Genomic DNA, 21977 nt, shown 5'->3' on the forward strand with positions numbered 1-21977 from the left:
AACTTAAAATCTTGAGATCAATATGAAGCAGTTCTTTGAAAAACTCCAGGTCCTGTATGTGTCCAAACATCTTTTCATATGGTACCTTCCATCCCTAAAACAAGTCAGCGTTGTTTTTCAGGACAACACTTTGATTATTTATTAAAGTGATGTCTCAAAACCACTTCAGCCGTCTCAAAGTTCAAGTTCATTTTAATGCCACTATTTTTTTTTTTTATGTGCCATTAATGCACGTTCTCTTATATTGGCCTTACCCATAGTTTGAATCAGCTGCTGGAAATGAATCACCTCATAGCTGAGAAGATGTGAGCTTCTGTCACCTGACAGTGTAAACAGGTTTGTCTGTTTAGGCAACTGGCTCAATGCAAAGAAACAGAAGTATATGAGGAGGGAGATGAGCTGAGTGCTGATGGAGCTGCAGCTCCACCCGAAACCAAGTAAAAGTAAAAATAAGGCTGATCCCCAGCAGAGAGAGAGAATATGAGAATATGTCGACTTCATATAAAAACGTTTTATGATCATGAATCATAATGTTACTGTACACTTCTGTGGTGTGTGATTTTTCACTCCATGTCTGATTTGTGTACTTTTAAATACTTAATTATTTTTTATAATACTTTATTGATGATGAATCCTGATGTTACTGTACAGTTCTGTGGTTTAAACTATACATTTAAATATCTGTCTCTGTAAAGACCAAACTGACAGACGCTCGTCTCCTCCACAAAACGTTTGTCACTGTGCTGCATTATTGTAAGTCATGATGAAGAGTCCAGACTGTGTCTCTCCTCTTCATGTCCTCAGTGTGTCTGTGTGCAGTTTACTGTCTGCTTTGGTCTAAAACATCCTCACTGATGGAAATGATCCTGCTGCATTAATACAAAAACACTGTTTCATCATTATACAGACTGAGCTGAATACAGGAGAGGATTTTTCTCCTCAGAGGACAAGATTTTATTAAAGAAATAAACTATTATTAATAATAATAATACTAAAGAAAGAAAGAAATGCACATAAATAGTGACTTTTTCCTAAAATATTGCTGGTTCTGTGGTGTTTGAATTTTAAATCTGAAGCCTGCAGTTCCATAGAAGCTTCAATTGACTTTTCTCACGACATTTTCAGTGTGTTTTGGCCTTAATGTTAAACTGAGCAGGTCAATATGCTCATCTGTGTCTGATAGACTTGGGTTTGTCATGTCACTATATGAGCATATTTTTACGTTAAATGCAGTGCCTTTGAGGGTTTCTGGATATGATATGTTTCTGGTTAAGTAACAAAACTTAAATCAGCTTAATTTCTCCATCAGTTGGGTGTTTGGACATTAATATTTGGTAAGTCTCTTTGTGCTTTTAACATGTCTGTGTGTGTCTTCAGTGAAGTGTATCAGTCTCTGCAGGAGCTTCCAGCTGCAGCAGTAAGTTCAGTTTCTGTTCAGTCTGACTGAGGGAGGTTTTTGTACGACTGTTTTTCACTGTGTGAACACACGCTGACTGTTGATGTAATGATAACTCTGACAGTAGTAAACTGCTGCATCTTCAGTCTGGACTCCACTGATGGTCAGAGTGAAGTCGACTCCATTCCCTGCTCCACTTCCACTGAATCTGGACGAGATTCCAGTTTCTCTCTCTGATGTTCTGTAGATCAGAAGTTTAGTACTTTCTCCTGTTTTCTGTTGGTACCAGGCCAGATAATACTGTGGTCCAGAGTACTGAGCAGCTTTTGGACTGACTTTACAGTCAATAGAAACAGTTTGACTGATCTGGACTGATTTGGCTGCTGACTGAGTCAAGACAACATTTTGTCCAACAGACCCTGAGGAGACAGAAGAAACACTGGACATGAGATGGTGAGGTGAAACTCAGCTGCACTCCAAATGATTTTCACATGACAGAAAAATGATTTTCCTCACCCTGAGTGAAGCAGAGGAGAGTCCAGATGAGGACGGAGGTCAAAGTCATGTTTTTGATGAGGAGGATTTCTGTGTCTTCTGTTGTCATGAAGGACAGCTGTCAGTCATCCAGTGTTCAACTCTCAGGACTATAAACTCTCCCAGAGCACTGGAGCATGGTGCTGCTGATGCAAAGTGACTCTCTATGGAAATGCTCTGACTGACTATTGATTAAAAATAGGTTGCTGTTAGCAACAGTTCAAACCAGCTAAAACTCAGATCAAATCAGGAAAGGCTCTCTGATAAAAGTATACCTTAAGAAGGGATTTTAATGACAGACTTGGATGACCTGATTTATTTGGGCAGATCTTTCCAGAGCCTCGAGGCCCTGACTGAAAAGGCCATGTCCCATTTAGTTTTCAGCCAGGCCTGTGGAGCAGACCAAAACCTTCTGCCTGATGATCTCACAGTATGTCCTGGTGTGTAAAAGTCTTCAGTAAAATCTTAAAATCTATTCCAAAACATACTGGGATCCAGAGTAATGATGCTAAAACTGAGTGATACGATGGTGTTTCCTAGTTGTGGTTCAAAGCCTGGCAGCTGACTTCAGAACATTCTGAAGTCTGTTAATAGATTTTTGTTTCAGGAAGGTAAAAAGGCTGAAATCCAGACATGATGACATGGAAGGATTTCAAATGATCTCTGTGTCTTTAAAAGTTAGTATAGAACATATTTTTCATCATATGATATTAATGTATTCTTCAAAAAACTTTTTCATAAATATGTTTTTTTTTCAACTTACGTGTCGATCATAAAAAACATTTTCATCTTCATTTTCAGGACTTTAACCCTTTAAATTCCAGCTTGTTTATGTGATGCTACTGGGGCTTTTTTCAATGAGAGTGAGAGACGGAGCTCTGTTCCTGACTAACTAGTTATTTAAATTTTCAACAAAAAAGAAACATGTTAGCTGCTTTGTGTCCAGTTCTTGACTATAGTCATGTCTTCTTCAGCTGCCAGCTGCTACAGATTAAAGTCTGTCTCACACTTTGACATATACTCTTGTGTTTACATGATTCAGTTTGGGTAATATTAAAAGATGTGTGGTGAGAGTCTGGACAATAAATGTTCATAGTATTGACAAACTAACTTTCTGTTTCTACAGTTTGCAGCTCTGCTGTTTGTGTTGTTAGCCAGAAAATCTGTTTTTCTAAAAATGGTAATAAATTTTGTGAATATAATCATTTTGTGAATATAATTTTAAAACATGTGCATGTCTGTGTGTGTCTTCAGTGAAGTGTATCAGTCTCTGCAGGAGCTTCCAGCTGCAGCAGTCAGTTCAGTTTCTGTTCAGTCTGACTGAGGGAGGTTTTTGTATGACTGTTTTTCACTGTGTGAACACAAGCTGACTGTTGATTTCATGGAGAGTCTGACAGTAGTAAACTGCTGCATCTTCAGTCTGGACTCCACTGATGGTCAGAGTGAAGTCAGAGTTTGATCCACTGCCTGAAAAACGATCTGGAACCCCTGAAGCTCGACTGCTACCATAGTAAATAAGCAGTTTAGGAGTTTCTCCATCTCTCTGTTGGTACCAGAATAGACAAGGCTCGTCGGACGAGGAGCCACAATCACCATCATCCTCTGGACTGGTCCTACATGTGATGGAGACGGAGCGTCCCACAACAGAGCTCACTGCTCCAGGCTGAGTCACTGTGACCTGTCCTCTGGACTCTGAGGACACAGAGACAAAAACATAAAGCAGTGTCATGGTTTTGTGGGCTTCATTTCAGAGGGACAGATGTTGATAGAGGAGAGGAGTTTGATTCTCTGGACTTTACCTGTGAAGCAGCAGCAGAGGAGAGTCCAGATGAGGACGGAGGTCAAAGTCATGTTTTTGATGAGGAGGATTTCTGTGTCTTCTGTTGTCATGAAGGACAGCTGTCAGTCATCCAGTGTTCAACTCTCAGGACTATAAACTCTCCCAGAGCACTGGAGCATGGTGCTGCTGATGCAAAGTGACTCTCTATGGAAATGCTCTGACTGACTCCAACAGGGACTTGGATTACTCTCATCATGCTGGTTATCAATGGATCAATCACTTTATCAGAGTATTGATTAGGAATGTGTCATTGTTCCTTTTTGTAAATGGATTTGATGCCTCTCAACTGATTTTTTTCTCTCTGAAATGTGTCGTGATTAGTTTTGTCTCTCAGTTCCTCAGTTTTGATTCAAGAAATGTTTAAAAATCTAATAAACATGAAAGAAATGAATAAAATTTGTAAATTTGTGTGACTCAGTTCATTTTTCTTATGAGCCAGTTGTGTTTTCCAGACTGAGACTGATTTTGTTGAGTTTGTTGTTGTCAAAGTCAGAGAGCCGTGTCTCTCTACAGTCAGAGGTTTTTGTACGGCAACTCAACCAGTTTGTATCACTGTGGTACACGTTCGGTGGAGGAACCAGACTGGATGTTGGAAGTAAGTTTCTGTCTCAAATATTAAATCTGGTATCATCAGTTAAGGTTTGAATTTCTGTGTCTGAACATTTGCAGTAGATTTCAATTTCCACTGGACTGATGGAAATCACTTTAAAGACTCTATTTTATTGTTCTTGTCTCCTGTTGAAGCTTGAAGTTGAACTCAAAGCAGCTTCACTGAACTTTTCATGACATGTTCCAGTTAATTAGTGAGTTGAGAACAGCTTGAACTGTAGGAAAGATTCAACAACAACAATCCGACTTTACAAATGTTCAATTTAGCCTTTAATTCTCTGTTTGAATCTGTTTAGAAGTTGAGTTCAAAGTGATTTAAACAGAGAGAATGTTAAAAACGCAACCAAATTTATGAAATAATGTTTTTGATCATATTTTTTCCATCAGTTTGAAATAATCTGAACAGTTTTCTGAGGCTGTTTAGTTTCTAAATGTGTCATATTAAGATTGTAGCTGTTATATATTCTATATATTACTATTTTGGTTGATAATGTCCTTTAACAGTGAATCTGATCAACTTTTTTCCGTGTTGTGACTTTAAACAGTAAATATGTTTCTATAAATGTACCAGGACTTTGAACAAAATGATTAATGTCTGAAAATAAATATAGATTTTTTTTGTTTTCTTCACATACAATGTAATACGATAAGAAAAAAAAAAAAAACTTTATTTAAAATGAGATAGATTTATTGTGAGTGTAGTTTGATATATTTCATGTCATTCTGTACGATGATTCTCTCTGTGCTGATATGCATGAGAGGTTTCTTAAAGGGAAGTGAAACAATGTGTGAGTGAGTGACTGGTGGAGCAGAAAAAACACCTGACAGAAAGTCCTTAAAGGACAAAATGAACCGTCCTCTGATCCGATTGGTGTCTCCTAGGTGATGCTCGTCCCACCCTGACGGTGCTGCCCCCCTCCAGTGAGGAGCTGCAGCAGGGGAAGGCCACGCTCATGTGTCTGGCCAACAAGGGCTTCCCCTCAGACTGGAGTCTGTCCTGGAAGGTGGACGGCAGCAGCAGCAGCAGCAGCAGCAGCTGGGAGGAGAGCAGGAGCCCCGGGGTGCTGGAGAAGGACGGCCGCTACAGCTGGAGCAGCACCCTGAGGCTCCCTGCAGACCAGTGGAGGAAGGTGGGCTCTGTGACCTGTGAGGCCACCCAGGGCTCCCAGACTCCACTCTCAGAGACACTGAGGAGAGACCAGTGTTCCCAGTCCTGACCTGACTCACTGGGACTCTGCTGCTGGTTTTACTCTGCTACTGCTCTCACTCTGCACTCTGTAACTATCTCTCTCTTTCATTTGACATCTTTCAGTAGCAATATTTACTAGCTTGTTGCACTGTTTCAATATTATTTCACTGTTTCAACAGAATAAAGACGTGTTCATCAAATCACTTGTTTTCATCTTTATTATCATCAAAGTGTCTCAATACATTTTCTCTTAATGCTGTCAGTGACTGTATTAAATCCAGAGAGAAAATGAGATGAGAGAAATGTTTTCATTTCTCAAGAATATGTAATATATTATCATATATTGTATCTATTCTCAGATAAAACTCCTCATTATTGTTTGATCAGTATAAACCAGTGACAGTTGTAGGAGAATTGCAGAATTTGTTGTCACAATCAATATGAATGTCTTCAGCAGTGTTAAACTGTTCCTGCTATAGTCATTATAGATTTGTCTGAAATCATAAACGTTTCGAACAAAACCCATGTCAGGAAGATTTCAACAAGAAATCATCCAATCATCTCTTTTTACTAAAGTGTCTTAATGTTTAGGACTGTAATATTGTAATTCCATACAGTGCAGTCAAAGAACATGAATGATCCTTTCAGCAAAACTACAAAAGTCTAAAAAATATTTTCTTCATCTGATATAAAAAGCAGAATATCATCAGCATAAGGTTGAATAATAGTGTGATCTGCAGTTCAAACCCTGGAAATATTTACAGACTGTTTCTGTTGAAGAAGCACAAAGAGAAATGAAAGAAATGACAAAAGGACAGAATTTAGGACAGTTACAGCTTTGATCAAAACTTTTCATATATTTGTCATCTTTTCATGGTTTTTATCTGCCATAAACCTGTCAGGGACTGCAGATAAAAATGACCTTTAATGACTAAATCTGCCACATTAACATTATGGATTTAAGTATTCATGTTAATTAATGTGTTTGTCCCTTTAAACAAAATAAACACAAACACAAATGAATCAATTTGAATAAATAATATTTACAGTTTTTACAGTTATCATACTCTGTGGATTAAACTCATGAAAGAATTGAAATCAAACTTTGACAGAAGTTTCCTTTAATGTGCAGCTGTTTCAGACCCTGTTTTAATGAAATAATTTAAAGTATAACTTTTTAAAACTGAATATTTAGTGTTAAAATGCACACTGTGATTTATTGTTAGATGTTTTTCTAAGTCAAACCTCTGTTGTTTTAGTGTCAGTGCAGCTGTTGAGTCAGATCAGTTCCTCTCCAGCTGAGGGAGGTTTTTGTACGACGTTGTATCACTGTGTGAACGGTCTGCTGTAACCCTGCTGACAGTAGTAAACTCCTGAATCTTCAGCCTGAACTCCTCTGATGGTCAAAGTGAAGTCAGTCCCAGATCCACTTCCACTAAAACGATCAGGAACTCCAGACTGACGGGTTGTAGCAGAACGAATCAGGAGTTTAGGAGCTTCTCCAGGTTTCTGAAGGTACCAGTGGAGGTAGCTATAAACACTTGAACTGGTTTTACATGTGATGGAGACAGTCTGTCCTGGAACAACAGACTGAGATCCAGGAGACTGAGTCACGCTGATTTGTCCTGATGAACCTGGAAAACATGAAAAAGAGGAGAAGAATTATTGAGACAAATCCAGTTTGGAGAAAGATGATCAACATCCAAACAGAAGAGAATCATTTCTTTAACATGGAGAACAGATGGAAGAAGGTCAATGCTGCTTGTTTCAGTGTTTCTCCATCACAGCAGAACATCATTGTGGTGAACCTGGTTACATCCTGAAGCAAAGTTTTCACAAGAGAGTCTCACCCTGAACAAGGAGCCCAAGGGTGGCCAGCAGTAGAATCAGTGACATCATCATTGTGCTGCCGGCGTGTCAGTGTCTCTGAAAGGCCTGGACAGACACTGATCAACACTGTCCTCTTAACGTCTGGGAGCAGAGAGGCAGGACACATATGCAAACACACAGAGTCAGTCAACTGTAGCTGTCCTCAACATATCATGATGTTTCCTCCTCACTGCTGGGACAACTGACTCAAAGTGCTTATAGTTGAAGAAATGAAAGATTATCATTATTATTAATTCTCAGTGTTGATGTGTTTGGTTCTATCCATAAGAAGTGATATGAAACTAATACCCAAAGATTTTTCTGTTGTATATTTTGTAAATCATTTGATGCAGACATGCTGATGTAATTAAATAATAAGGTTTGTCTTGGGAGCCTCCAGAGGCGTCCCATCTACACTAACAGTTTCCAGAACGGCCCCAGCTATCCAACTGACCTCCAGAGTTGTTACACCTACATTGTTGTCCTCCAGTTCATCCAGAATAGCTCCACTTGTCTGGTCATCCTCCTGCCTGTCCTCATGAGTTGTCCCAGCTGTCTCGTCAACCTTCTCAGTGATTCTGCCCATCTTCCCTGACATCTGATCGACCTCTAGAGTTTCTCTCTCCTTCAGCCCTGCCTCTTGTTTACCCTCCAGACCTGCTGTTGTCCAGATGCTGTCCTCCTCTGCCTTCCTGTCTTGACTCTGACCTGCCCCCTGGTTGTTAATCTGAGATCACCAGTTCCATCCAGAATCTCCCAGGCTGCCTGACCCTGCTTCCATCTTGTGTTTCTTTCTAGTGGTGTTTTTTTTTTAAATCTTTGCCTGTTTTCTTGGACTTTTGATTCTTGCCTGCTCCCTGTTTGTTTGCCTGTTTGGAAAGCTTTCTCTGGATTAGACCAGTCCTGTGGACCTTTTGTTCTTTGACCTTTGCAATTAAATCCTTGTACTGAACCAGCTCTGCATCTGACTCCCTTGTTCCTCTGCTGTTGTCCTCATTAAGTATGAAGTGTGAGTTGACATATGAAGCATTTGGAGCAGAAACAGTTTGTTCAGTGACATGTATTGACATGTACTGAATGAACTGTGTCACTGAATACATGCTGTTTATGACAGTGTCACTGTTTCATTTGTTGCTTTGCAGATTCATCATCCTGAGATCTGATTTTGTGTCCTCAACTCCACCAGGGGCATAGTTGACCACTTCGGTCTTTGGTTCCCTGGCATCTAACTTAAATGCACACCAGAAATCTCAGTGTCATCTTCAGTTCTACAAACACATAAATTCTGTTGCACAAGTTATCTTTCTCCTAGCTTATGCTGACCTCACACCTAAGAACTTGGGAGACAATTTGTCTGTCATAGAAGAATCAAAGAAAAGAAAATAAACAAAGAGACATATTGCTAAAAAAAAATACAACAATGGAAAGAAGACCAAAATAAAGGTGTTTTGTAAATTGTGACCCTGCAAGATTCAGTCTGCAAAATCTCAGTCCGTGACTTAAACCTCTGTGACAGCTAATAAACTGTTTTTAGATCTGAGAGGGTGTCAAACAGAAGTCGACCAGAAGTCTTTTCAAAATCTTCTAGTGTGTGGTCAGCATCACAAACATCACCAAAGTCAAATCTGGTTACCATATTATTCTGTTTAACTTTTCTCATTTTATTGCACAGCACCTTGGTTTACTAAAGTTTTTCAATGTTCTTTATAAATAAACTTGATGTGATTTAATGAGATTTCAGTGTGATGTGTGGACACTGATGTTTAGTGTGTGTGTGTGTGTGTGTGTGTGTGTGTGTGTGTGTGTGTGTGTCTTCAGTGAAGTGTATCAGTCTCTGCAGGAGCTTCCAGCTGCAGCAGTCAGTTCAGTTTCTATTCAGTCTGACTGAGGGAGGTTTTTGTACGACTGTTTTTCACTGTGTGAACACATCCTGACTGTTGATTTCATGGACACTCTGACAGTAGTAAACTGCTGCATCTTCAGTCTGGACTCCACTGATGGTCAGAGTGAAGTCTCTGTTTGATCCACGACCAGAAAAACGACCTGGAATTCCTGATGCTCGACTGCTACCATAGTAAATAAGCAGTTTAGGAGTTTCTCCATCTCTCTGTTGGTACCAGGATAGACAAGGCTTGTTGGACGAGGAGCCACAATCACCAGCTACATTCTGACTGGTCCTACATGTGATGGAGACGGAGCGTCCCACAGCAGAGCTCACTGCTCCAGGCTGAGTCACTGTGACCTGTCCTCTGGACTCTGAGGACACAGAGACAAAAACATAAAGCAGTGTCATGGTTTTGTGGGCTTCATTTCAGAGGGACAGATGTTGATAGAGGAGAGGAGTTTGATTCTCTGGACTTTACCTGTGAAGCAGCAGCAGAGGAGAGTCCAGATGAGGACGGAGGTCAAAGTCATGTTTTTGATGAGGAGGATTTCTGTGTCTTCTGTTGTCATGAAGGACAGCTGTCAGTCATCCAGTGTTCAACTCTCAGGACTATAAACTCTCCCAGAGCACTGGAGCATGGTGCTGCTGATGCAAAGTGACTCTCTATGGAAATGCTCTGACTGACTCCAACAGACAGACAGAAACTTTATTGTCATTCAGTATACACAAGTGTACACAGGAGAAAATTTCAATTGCACTTGGCTCAGCACAGGACTAAAATATAAACAATTAAAGTGCAAATAATAAAAAAGTGTTAAAAAGTGATGCAGTGAAATTGTAACAAAGATAAAAATGGTTGAGCAGCATGTTATCATTCTGAGTTTAGCAGTCTGATGACTTGAGGAAAGAAAGTGTTGCAGAACCTAGTGGTCCTGTACCGAATGTTACAGATCCTCTTTCCAGAGGCCAGCAGGGAGAACAGTCTGAAGTGGGGGTGTCAGGGGTCCCTAATAATGTCTCTGGATCGGGACATACAGCGTATAGGAGCAATGCAGGGGAGAGAAGTCCCAGTGATCTTCTCCGCTGTCCTCACCTCTGTCCTCACATTCTTCCAGTCTGAGGCACTGCAGCCTCCACACCACACAGAGATACAGCTGGTCAGAATGCTCTCTATGGTGCTTCTGTAAAATGTAGTGAGGACGGGTGGTGGCAGGTGGTGGCAGGTGGGAGCAGGTGGGGGCAGGTGGGGGCAGGTGGGCTCTCCTCATCCTGTGCAGGAAGTGCAGACGCTGCTGTGCTCTCTTGACCAGAGACATGGTGTTCACAGACCAGGAGAGGTTGTCTGTGATGTGAACCTCCAGGAACTTGGTGCTGCTGACCACCTCCTCCCACCTGAGACAAACCTAACATTTTTACACCAGTTGTTGTTGATGTAGATACACAGATCACAATCCTGGGATTTACCGCTGAGAGTGCAGCTCCTGTCGGCCCGGAATACAGCTAGCCTCTTAATGCTAACAGCATTTTCTGGGATTGATGAGTTGAGCCACGTCTCTGTCAGAATTACTGTGCAGCAGTTCCTCATCTCACATTTTGTCATTAATTCCAGCTGCAGATGGTCAATTTTCTTCTCCAGGGAGCAAACTTTTGAGAGGAAGATGGATGGAAGTGGTGTTTTGTAGGGGTTAGCTTTTAGCTTCGACAGCCATGCTTCCGCTATCGGTCACACCGTCTCTGCTTACTCCTCTGTCGGCTTGTGCTGTCAGGTGAGTCTGCTGCACCGTCGGCCTCTGGGTCTTGCCAGTGAAACACACCAAGGCTCGTAAACACTCCAGAGTAATCGTGTCTATGAAGCTGAGATCACTGGATGATCATAATTCCAGTAGATACTGATCGTCATACGCTAACTTATTTTGAATATTTGCTATTCCTGATATCCTAGGTAGCGTATTTTGGATTGAAAAACGGTAACTGTCACAAGCCTTTGCAGCCTCAGACGCCACCATGACAAAAAAATTCAACACATTCAGGGACTTGGATTACTCTCATCATGCTAGTTATCAATCGATCAATATGAGTATTGGAATATTTAATAGGAATTTTCAGATACTGATTTAATCTGATCTTGGTTTCATTTTTAAAGATATGTTTTGTTTCCAAATGTGTCTTTTCTTTTCAACATTTTTTGCTGACAGATTAACAGATATTTTGTTGTAAAACTGATGTTTTTAAAATAAAAACTAAACTTTCTGGGAGTTGGTGTCTATTGTCATTTTTCACATCAGCTGATAAAATGTGACAAACAGAGACTCATTTTGTTGAGTTTGTTTGTGTCAAAGTCAGAGAGCCGTGTCTCTCTACAGTCAGAGGTTTTTGTACGGCGACTCAATGAGTTTGTATCACTGTGGTTGACTTTTGGTGGAGGAACCAGACTGGATGTTGGAAGTAAGTCGAATATTCACCATTTTCTATGATTTTAGGAGATTTTTTGCTTTGTTTTTTAACATTTATGTTAAATCTATCAGAAGAAACAGTTGCTTTTCCATGTAAATGTGTAATTTCTGCAGTAATATTTTGCACTGACAAAGTTCACCTTCATGATTGAATTTCAAAAAATTCATTGCTCTAAATCTAAAGTATTAATCCAGACAATGAATCATAATTTCAAACTGAAGCAGTCGGCTGCATTTTGAAGTCTTGTAGATTTATTTCAGTGTGTCAAAGTCAGAGAGCCGTGTCTCTCTACAGTCAGAGGTTTTTGTACGGCGACTCAACCAGTTTGTATCACTGTGGTTGACTTTTGGTGGAGGAACCAGACTGGAGTTTGGAAGTAAGTTTCTGAACAATCACTGAGTCAAATATTGTAAATAATGTTTTAGATTCTGTTTTTGATTGTTGATGAGAGAGAAACATAAGAAACATTTTTGAAATGTATTTTTGATTGATATTTGTATTTGTCCTCCTTTATCGTGGAGACTGACTCAGCAGCTTTACTAAACATTTTTCAAACATTCCTGTCAGACTGAAATTTAAAGAGCTTGAAGTGTAGAAAAGATCAAAGTTCAATCTTACTGTAAAGATGTTGATGACAAGATTAGTTTTTCATTTTCTACCTCAGTAATAACTGAATGAATTCACATGAAATGATTGAAAGAAAGCTGGAAGAGTGAAGATAAAAATGAGTATTTTAAAATGTGCAAAATCTCTTCATTGTTTCAGGTTTTGAAAATATTCTAAAGAGTTTGGTGATGATCATTGAAATCCACATAAAGAACATTTGATTGTAGTCAGTTGATTTTCTGTATTTGTTCATGTTTCCAATAAATAGTTGATATAAATGTATATTTGAGGTTTTGGTGATTTTGCTGAGAAAAGTTTAGATATTTTATTGTGAGTGTAGTTTGATATATTTCATGTCATTCTGTACGATGACTCTCTCTGTGCTGATATGCATGAGAGGTTTCTTAAAGGGAAGTGAAACAATGTGTGAGTGAGTGACTGGTGGAGCAGAAAAAACACCTGACAGAAAGTCCTTAAAGGACAAAATGAACCGTCCTCTGATCTGATTGGTGTCTCCTAGGTGATGCTCGTCCCACCCTGACGGTGCTGCCCCCCTCCAGTGAGGAGCTGCAGCAGGGGAAGGCCACGCTCATGTGTCTGGCCAACAAGGGCTTCCCCTCAGACTGGAGTCTGTCCTGGAAGGTGGACGGCAGCAGCAGCAGCAGCAGCAGCAGCTGGGAGGAGAGCAGGAGCCCCGGGGTGCTGGAGAAGGACGGCCGCTACAGCTGGAGCAGCACCCTGAGGCTCCCTGCAGACCAGTGGAGGAAGGTGGGCTCTGTGACCTGTGAGGCCACCCAGGGCTCCCAGACTCCACTCTCAGAGACACTGAGGAGAGACCAGTGTTCCCAGTCCTGACCTGACTCACTGGGACTCTGCTGCTGGTTTTACTCTGCTACTGCTCTCACTCTGCACTCTGTAACTATCTCTCTCTTTCATTTGACATCTTTCAGTAGCAATATTTACTAGCTTGTTGCACTGTTTCAATATTATTTCACTGTTTCAACAGAATAAAGACGTGTTCATCAAATCACTTGTTTTCATCTTTATTATCATCAAAGTGTCTCAATACATTTTCTCTTAATGCTGTCAGTGACTGTATTAAATCCAGAGAGAAAGAAAATTTGAATGATTTTGCAAATAATCTGTAAGATCACGTAGCATTTTTATATATTGTCTATCAATAAAGTTTACAGACAGACAAAACTCATCAAAGATATTTGAATAGTAAAAAACATTGGTTGTAGTGTTGGCTCATGATGTGTTGTCACAATCAATGAATGCCTTAATAAGACTTTTTCTGCCATAATGAACAGAGATCTGATTATCATCCTTAGTTAAAACAAACCCAAGATATCTGATTTAATGTGAAACTACTTCACTGTAAAGAAAAAAGTGGGATAACCATGAGTGTTCTGTGAATGTAACAAAATTGAGGTGGGTATTGAAAATAGTATAACATGCAGATAATAAAATGTTGCTATAAGCAAAAATGATCAATGGAATAATAATTAAAAACTGTGGGAAGATGAATCTATGGTGGAGGAACTGATTGTGAAAATACTTCATGGTTAACCTTAGTGACGTTACCTACATCAATCAAAGGGTCAAGCCTGCCCCCCTCACATAGTTAAAATCACATTGAGACAACAGGTACGGTACTTTCTGTTTCTACCTGAGCAGAGATGTGCAGATATGTGTTGCTTATGGGTATTTTACCACCGCTGTCTGTGGGCCTGGCTCCAGGGTGGGGCCCCAGTGACGCCAATCCGGGCGACGTAGACGTCCCTGTTGTCACACTATTCATTAGGGGAACTGGAACCACTCTTAGTCTGACCTGTCACCTAGGACCTGTTTGCCTTAGGAGACCCTACCGGGGGCAATAAGCCCCTGACAACATAGCTCCTAAGATCATCCAGGTACTCAAACTCCTCCACCACGATAAGATGGTGGTTCAAGGAGGGGAACTAGAGTTTTGTGAATCTCTATATTCCTACATTTCTACATTCATATACAGTTGTTGTCTGTGTGAAAATACAGGTTAAGAGCGACACCAATAGAATTCCTGGGGTGTTATCAAGTTCCATTAACGGACCAAATTAGTACTTGGGTTGAGTTATAAACAGAGAAAAACAAAAGGTAAAGGAGTCACCTGTCGAGATAGAGGCACTTTAAATAGGATTTACAAAACCATAATAAGACAAAATAGGAAATAATTTAATGAGTGCCTTACTACTAAAATAGTGAACTAAAATAGCATTGCATCTAAACAAAATCATAAGACGCAAATTAAATACTTACCTGATGGGTGACTGTCTGGTTAAACCTGAAAGGAAAAGGGAAAAGTTTTTGGTTATTGCACATGATGTTAAGTGATTTGCATACTTGTTACTTATTGTTAGCTAAATGTCAGCTGTAGCCTCTCAGACCTGATCCTCGTGCACACGCCTGAAGCAGGTACACAAGCTCTCGCCCAAGTGGCACGACACGAGATATACAAGATATTCACACCTGTCCTTGCATGCTACCTGGAAGCGTCTCTGACAACAGAGCGAGATCTGGTCAGAACTTATGACTTGTTATGTGCACAGTTGACTTTGAAAACTTTCAACAAAGAAGAAAATGTCCAAGGACTTCGACATAGAGGAACATCATTTCGTTGCTGCAGCCACGCCGCTTGGGCGAGAGCCTGTGTACCCGCTTCAGGTGTGTGCACAAGGATCTGGTCTGAAAGGCTACAGCTGACATTTATGCCAAAAACATGGTGTAAATGGCGTCTTTTTGAGTCAAATGTTAATGCTGCGGCTTATGAACACTTATCATATCATGATGTTTCCTCCTCACTGCTGGGACCACTCAAGATTTCAGTCATACTCATGGTAATTCACAGAAATTCCCAGTATGTAGTAAGTTATTCATTTATTTTGGAACATTTTAGTGCAGCTTCTGCTACTTTTCTTCCAGGTGTTGTTAAACCACCAACGATTAGTGCTTTTACTTGGTGACCAAATGCACAGTGCAGCGAGACATATTTTACCTTCAGATACTTTTATCTCCGGGACTGAAAACCTGCCTGTTGCCATGGTTCAGCAGTGACACCTGTCTGTTGCCATGGTTACTGAGCACAGAGAAGGAAGTGAAACCAGTTTCGAGACCAGTTTAATCTATTTTGAGGAGGACCAACAGAAGCAGCAGCTTCCTCTGCTGCAGCCAACAGGGTGGAGTTGATTTTCACTCCTTTAATCAGGTTCAAAGTGTCCAAATGTCTCTCAGCACTGAGGACAAATGTCTTTATTCTTTGTTTCAATTATTGTTTTCAAAATTCATCTTCCAAAGATAAATCCAAAAACAAAAAAACAAAAAAAACAGAAAAGCAGTTCAATTCTTAACTACTCGTGGAAAAAAGAAAGGCAAGTTTAGCCATTTTGTTCCCGAACATTGTCACTGCCAATATAAAATATATATATGATATTACTCTACAATATAATATATATAGACAGATAGATATAGGGGATCATTGTAAGGTCATGAAAACACAATCCTTTTTGTTTTTAGGTGATTATACCACAGTAAAAACATACTTATACGTTATTTTCTATTTCTGACATATTCTGCCAATAAATCCTTCTAATATCAGATAATAATATCAATAATAATAATAATAATAATACCAATATCATATGCAGTATTACTTTTTACCATTACTTTAATAATTACTATGTACAATACTACATTTAATATCAAGAGTAATATTATGATCATTGTCTTGTGCAATATTACTTTTCTGTGACATTTAATCTAATGTTTTAATGTCATGTGCAAAAATTCTAACTTTTAATTACTTTCAATTTCATTGCCAGTATTACTGTTTTAATTTAATTTAATTTAATTTAATTTTACTTATCTGACTTCTATTGTTATTCCATTAGACACTGTTAACACATTTGCTGTTGTTCTTATGCAGGCTTTGAGAGTAACAGATTACCTGTAACAGGATTACATAATCTGAACACACAAAAATGGTAACCGTATCCCATTACAATTACACATTAAAACAAAGGTAATCGGATTACATATGCATTTAGTAAAAATGAGGATCATTTGTAGGATTACAGTTTCAAAATAATTACCTGTTCAGGTAATCAGTAATAGTATCTGAGTACTTGTCTAAAGTAACCCTCCTGACCCCGTTCTTATGTTAAAGTTTCATCTTAAATCTCACACATGGCTTAAATCCGTCATGTTAACCAGGATAACAGAAACATTTGTCTCTTTAAATCTGATTAAACAGAGTCGACCTGCAGGTTGTTCACACTGACGTCACTTTGCTGCCACTCAGTGGTTCGACTCCACACTTCAGCCACAGATCCACAGTAGAATTTCTTATTTAAATGGAATCTACTGTAAATAGACCTGAAGTCATTTCAGTGTGGTCAATCACATCACCAGGTGTTGAACCTGATTATATGATATTTATACGTGTAATGATATGATTGATGATTAGCCAAAGTATTTCAATTTAATGCAAATTGAGACTTATACTTAACTACAGTTCAGAGGGAAATATATTTTTCAGCTAAAATTTCTTTTAGTTTGATTTTACTCAGAGAGTTTATAAAGTAATTAAACTCTGAGCCATTCTGTCCAAACACAGTCATACTTTTGATACTTAAAGGTATAATCTTCAATGTTTTGCTAAAAGAAAAAAAAACACATATAAATTTGAAAACGTGGCTGTTCTAGTGTTACTCAGCACCTATAACTCATTGAATTTTTGTGTTAAAGCTCTCAAATGTTGAAACAACATACCCTGACTTACTACAAACAGCAATTACAAATTTAAATTTTTATTTTTTGTATATATATATATATATAAATATATATATATATATATATATATATATATATATATATATATATATATATACAAAAAATAAATAAATATATATATATATATATATATAAAATGTGAATCAGATCACTGATGGTTTTTATCCTACAGAAAAATACTGCTGTGACTTGTTTGACTAGGCTGAATGATTTTGGAAAAAAAAACAAAAACAAAACAAACTCTAAGATTATTTTTTGGTGATATTGCATTTGCCATATAATTGGAGGGAATTATCATTTTTACATAATTCTCATTCTCATATTAAACCATATTCAAGGAGTGATTTCATGTTCATGTTCAAATAACATGTTTATAATCTTATATAATACACTTAACTGTTTCTCATTCTGAGAAAAAACATATAGTAAATATATTTCCTATTTATTATTATTACTTTTATTAATGTTGTTGTTGTGGTTGTTCGGAACCTTTGTTGACCAGACGTTGTTTCCGTCGGACTCCTGTCTGTGTCGGACCGCAGCCACTTTGTTTACTTTCTTCTGTGCCTGCGAACAGAAAACCTTCATGTATTAATATTTATCGGTTTGTTTTCGGTGTTTTGGGCGTCAGGACGTTTTTTCTGTGCGTTTCTTCTTCACGTTCAGCGACGTTACCGGAAGTGTTTGTTAGTTTTTGATGATAAAAAGCGGAAGCGTCATGTCGGAGCAGCAGCAGCTGTTGTTCCCTCTGTGCTCCGGGGCGGAGGAGCCTGCGGAGAACAGCAGCAGCCCGCAGGAGGAGATCGACTCTCTGAGGAGGCTGGTGACCGAGCGGCTGTCGGCGGCGGTGGAGGACATCCTGGGCGTGTTCGTGAAGACGGTGTCCCGGTACAGAGAGCAGATAGACCGGCAGCAGAGACAGCTGGAGCGGCTGAGGACCGAGGAGGTCAGCTGGAGCCCGGCGGCAGGTCGGAGACATTTTTAACATTTCTTTGAATGGATCAAATAAAACAGTGTAAACGTCAGTCACAACTGGATACCACTTTACAATAAAACTACATTCAGTTATGAATGGTGTCTAAATGGGTTATTAATTTGATTTCATACATTTTATTCATCATTAATGGAGAATTAAATAATAACACAGTTTTCATACATCAGTGTCGGCTCACTATTTGGCAAAATCCAGTTACTGGTTCCTACAAGAGTGACACAGATTTACTGAGACAGATTTACTGAGACAGATTTATCGTGTGGTCGATATCATTGGGCCGATATTTGGCCAGCCTTAACATATCAGTCTATATCGGTATTATATTGTTCATTAGTTTTCCAGAACTTAATGATGATTCTTTCTTTTTTGTGTTTTTTTAATTACAGTTATTTCCAATCATTAAAAATACCAGTGAATGGTAATTCTGGATTTAACATATATATATATATATATATATATATATATATATATATATATATATATATATATATATGTATATATATAAATAATACTCTCTGATATATCAAAATCTGATTTATTTATTTTTTTATATATATACCCTCTCATATCAGTATCAGCATCGGCCAGTATCAGTCGGACCCTTCTTACTATTTATTAATCTTACTAACAAGTTACTAACATTAAGACTCTGACCACTAATGTGTTTCTGGGGCTGATGCCAATATTAGTAAAAAGATTCCAATATTGATTAGCTAATATTCTGTATTCTATGTTACTTTACTGTCATTTTCTTCAATTATATATTTATTTTAACTTATCTTATATCAGAGCAGCAGCGATTCATTGAATATTAATCAGCTATTTAATTAAACACCAGTTATTTTGATGATTGGTTTGAGTCAAGTTTAAAGAAAAAAAGTCACAATTCCCTTTGATCTAATGGACCAGATAACTATTAATTGATTGATTGAGAAAATAAACAACTGTTTTTTTTGGGGTTTTTTTCCATTTTCTTTTTTATTGAAAGATTAAGACATATAGCAAACAACTGGTACAGTATTTGTCTTTGCTTTCATATAATATACTAATAAAATAAAATAATTAAGAAATATTGACAATGATGGTTAAAAAATAGCCTTCAAACATCAGATCAAAAATAGAAAATAAACAACTGTTGCAGATGAAAACCTTTCAGGCTCCATCATATTCCAATCAAGTAACAACAACAACAACAACAACAACAACAACAATAATGATAATAATAACAGTAATGTTAATAATGTTAATAATTATAATAATAATAATAATAATGATAATAATAATAATGATAATGACGATGATGTGGTTAAGTGTGAGTAATGAGCTGAACATTAGAGATAAATGTGGGCTCATATTTGGCAAGCAACACGTCGCTGTTTATTAATAATTTATAAAGTTTTTACAGCCTCATTAAAAAATGAGTTATGAACCATCTATAAATCACAGTGTTGTGTATGTATTTGGATCTGCAGCAGCTGATCTGACAGTGTTTTCGTTGTTGTTTTATCGATATTATTGTTTATATTCTAGAGTTTATAACATTTTATAATAATAAATCAGCTGATACATACCAGTATATCTGCAATAAGCTCATTTCAGCTGTTATATAAAAATTACCACAAACATCATTTGGGAGTTTTAAAAATGTGATCAAAGTTTATCAGCTAATAGTATAATTAGCTGATAAAATAAATAATCATTATTTTGGTGGCTGGTACAGCTGCACAGCTGAATTGAATTTTTATCAGAATCACAATATGACTTTCTGCAATTTTTAAATCCCAGCAACATTTGTTAAAGGCAAAATGTGTCAAACAGTTTTTCTCAAAAACACCCAAATCTGTGTATTTTAGAATCAGAGATGTCAGAGTATATGTGAGGATGTCTTGAACAATGTTTTAAAATTTACAACATGTCTGTGTGTTAGTTTAGACGGAGTACTTGGACTCTTTGGCTTATTTTCATTTTGAAGAAATAGATGACGTTGGATCAGCTGCAGCTTTCTGTCAAGATTTGAAGCCAAAATGATTTTAAATATCTTTTATATTTTGTCTTGAAAAGGTTTTAGAAAAAATCTAAATCATTTTTTCCCTGCTGTCCTCTCCCTCCCTCCAGACCCTCTGCAGACGTCCTGCTGGATAAAAAAGTGTCCTGATGAGCCGGTCCTGGGCGTCCAGCTGGACCACACAGGCAGTCTGGACGAGACGGACGCCGGCACCTCGGCCGCTCAGATTAAAACAGAAGTCGGTGGTGGCGACTTTGGGGGAGCATCTGAACCAAACGGCGACTTTGATCCAGCCGGCGGTTCAGACGGAGTGAGCGATGGCCGACTGCTCGCCGACTGCTCTGAGACTGAAGACAGTGGAGACTACTGGAGGGACGCTGCAGGACTGTGGAGACCAGAGGAGACAGAAGAAGAAGCAGAAGGACAAAGTTCGTCTCTGAGCGCAGAGGTGAGGAGCTCCGCCGATCCGTCCCATCAGCCTCCGTCCGTGTTCAGCTGTAAAATTTGCGGCGAGTCCTTCCAGAGGATCAGTTATCTCCTCACTCACGCAGCGGCACATCTGAGAGACTGCGGCCTCTGCGGGAAACATCTGGAGCATCCCGAGAGCCTGAAGCTCCACCTGCGAGTTCACAGAGAGTCGTCGTTCCGCTGCGGCGTGTGCGGTCAGAGCTTCACGCTGCGGGGGAACCTGAGGACGCACATGAGGATCCACTCGGGCGAGCGGCCGTATGGCTGCACCGTCTGCGGGAAGAGCTTCGGCCGGAGGGCGACGCTGGTGCGGCACGTCCGCAGCCACACGGGCGAGAAGCCGTTCGTCTGCACGTACTGCGGCCGCGGCTTCGTGGAGAAGGGCAACCTGACGGTGCACCTGCGGACGCACACCGGCGAGAGGCCATACTGGTGCAACATCTGCGACCGACGCTTCAGCCAGCTGTCCTGCTTCTACAAACACCCGTGTCAGAGGAGAGGCCTGAGCACCGACTGCCCCAAAACATGACAGAGAGCCTGCAGACTTTCAAAATAAAATAAACTCCCCTCATGATCACGAGTCAGCAAAACTCAACATCCTGATGTTAAACAACACATGAAAATACAGCGCAGTCTGGTTATGATGTAGCTGCTGTATGAACCGACCGACAGAGACCAGGTTCACACCGACCGACAGAGACCAGGTTCACACCGACAGGTCAGAGACCAGAATCACACTGATAGGTCAGAGACCAGAATCACACCGACGGGTCAGAGACCAGGTTCACACCGACGGGTCAGAGACCAGAATCACACCGACAGGTCAGAGACCAGAATCACACCGATAGGTCAGAGACCAGAATCACACCGACAGGTCAGAGACCAGGTTCACACCGACGGGTCAGAGACCAGAATCACACTGACAGGTCAGAGACCAGAATCACACCGACGGTTCAGAGACCAGAATCAGACCGACGGTTCAGAGACCAGAATCAGACAGTCTTCAGTTTGACGGGTCGATCAGTGTCAGATATCTGATTCTGTACTGATCAAAGTTACCACATGATGTTCAGGGACAGAGGACATGACAGAGGAGAGAGCAGGGCTCAAACTATTGATCACTGAAAGGATTTATCAACTAATCAGATTATGAATCACTCGGTTACTCAGTGGATCATATTTAGCTTTTAAATTTAGCTCAAGGTTGTTTTTGCGTGTGTCAATTAACAATGAAGTCAAAAAAAGATGAATACTTCATTATTTTATGAAAAAACACTCAATAAACTTTGCTGCTGATTTGA

At 39.4% G+C, this 21977-nt stretch overlaps 1 protein-coding gene, 3 pseudogenes and 2 gene segments (V, D, J or C); 3 read left to right on the plus strand and 3 right to left on the minus strand.

Annotated features, from left to right (window-relative positions):
* Window positions 1–3278: 3278 nt before the first annotated feature.
* Window positions 3279–4299, minus strand: LOC146313616 (Ig kappa chain V region 3547 pseudogene; annotated as a pseudogene). Its single transcript, XR_014772008.1, has 2 exons — window positions 3730–4299; window positions 3279–3622 (listed from the first exon to the last, which is right to left on the minus strand). The product of XR_014772008.1 is annotated as an Ig kappa chain V region 3547 pseudogene (transcript).
* A 16-nt stretch (window positions 4300–4315) lies between these two features.
* On the plus strand, window positions 4316–5778 carry LOC146313617 (Ig kappa-b4 chain C region pseudogene; annotated as a pseudogene).
* A 134-nt stretch (window positions 5779–5912) lies between these two features.
* On the minus strand, window positions 5913–7524 carry LOC146313618 (immunoglobulin kappa variable 1-39-like). The segment is given in 2 exon segments: window positions 5913–7202; window positions 7419–7524. Coding segments are annotated over 2 exon segments (360 nt in total).
* A 1798-nt stretch (window positions 7525–9322) lies between these two features.
* LOC146313619 (immunoglobulin kappa variable 4-1-like) lies at window positions 9323–9973 on the minus strand. The segment is given in 2 exon segments: window positions 9323–9693; window positions 9801–9973. Coding segments are annotated over 2 exon segments (435 nt in total).
* Window positions 9974–11732: 1759 nt separating this feature from the next.
* LOC146313620 (Ig kappa-b4 chain C region pseudogene) lies at window positions 11733–13406 on the plus strand (annotated as a pseudogene). 2 transcript variants are annotated; one of them, XR_014772085.1, is made up of 2 exons: window positions 11733–11767; window positions 12903–13406. The product of XR_014772085.1 is annotated as an Ig kappa-b4 chain C region pseudogene, transcript variant X2 (transcript). The 2 variants fall into 2 exon arrangements; XR_014772084.1 differs by lacking the exon at window positions 11733–11767 and adding an exon at window positions 11902–12152.
* Window positions 13407–17745: 4339 nt separating this feature from the next.
* Window positions 17746–21235, plus strand: LOC146313621 (uncharacterized). Its single transcript, XM_084739629.1, has 2 exons — window positions 17746–18177; window positions 20319–21235. Exons 1-2 carry the CDS (start codon window positions 17907–17909, stop codon window positions 21203–21205), a joined length of 1158 nt encoding a protein of 385 aa, XP_084595755.1. The 5' UTR covers window positions 17746–17906; the 3' UTR covers window positions 21206–21235.
* The last annotated feature ends 742 nt before the right edge of the window (window positions 21236–21977 follow it).

This window comes from Lutjanus erythropterus, chromosome 16 (assembly GCF_056507025.1).
Source record: "Lutjanus erythropterus isolate fLutEry1 chromosome 16, fLutEry1.hap2, whole genome shotgun sequence".
NCBI lineage: Eukaryota > Metazoa > Chordata > Actinopteri > Lutjaniformes > Lutjanidae > Lutjanus > Lutjanus erythropterus.

Excerpts from the sequence above, each read along its gene's own strand:
- LOC146313621 (XM_084739629.1), top strand. The coding sequence starts at position 17,907 with ATGATAAAAAGCGGAAGCGTCATGTCGGAGCAGCAGCAGCTGTTGTTC. Across the intron at positions 18,178-20,318 it reads CAGCTGGAGCCCGGCGGCAG|ACCCTCTGCAGACGTCCTGC; the intron begins GTCGGAGACATT and ends CCCTCCCTCCAG.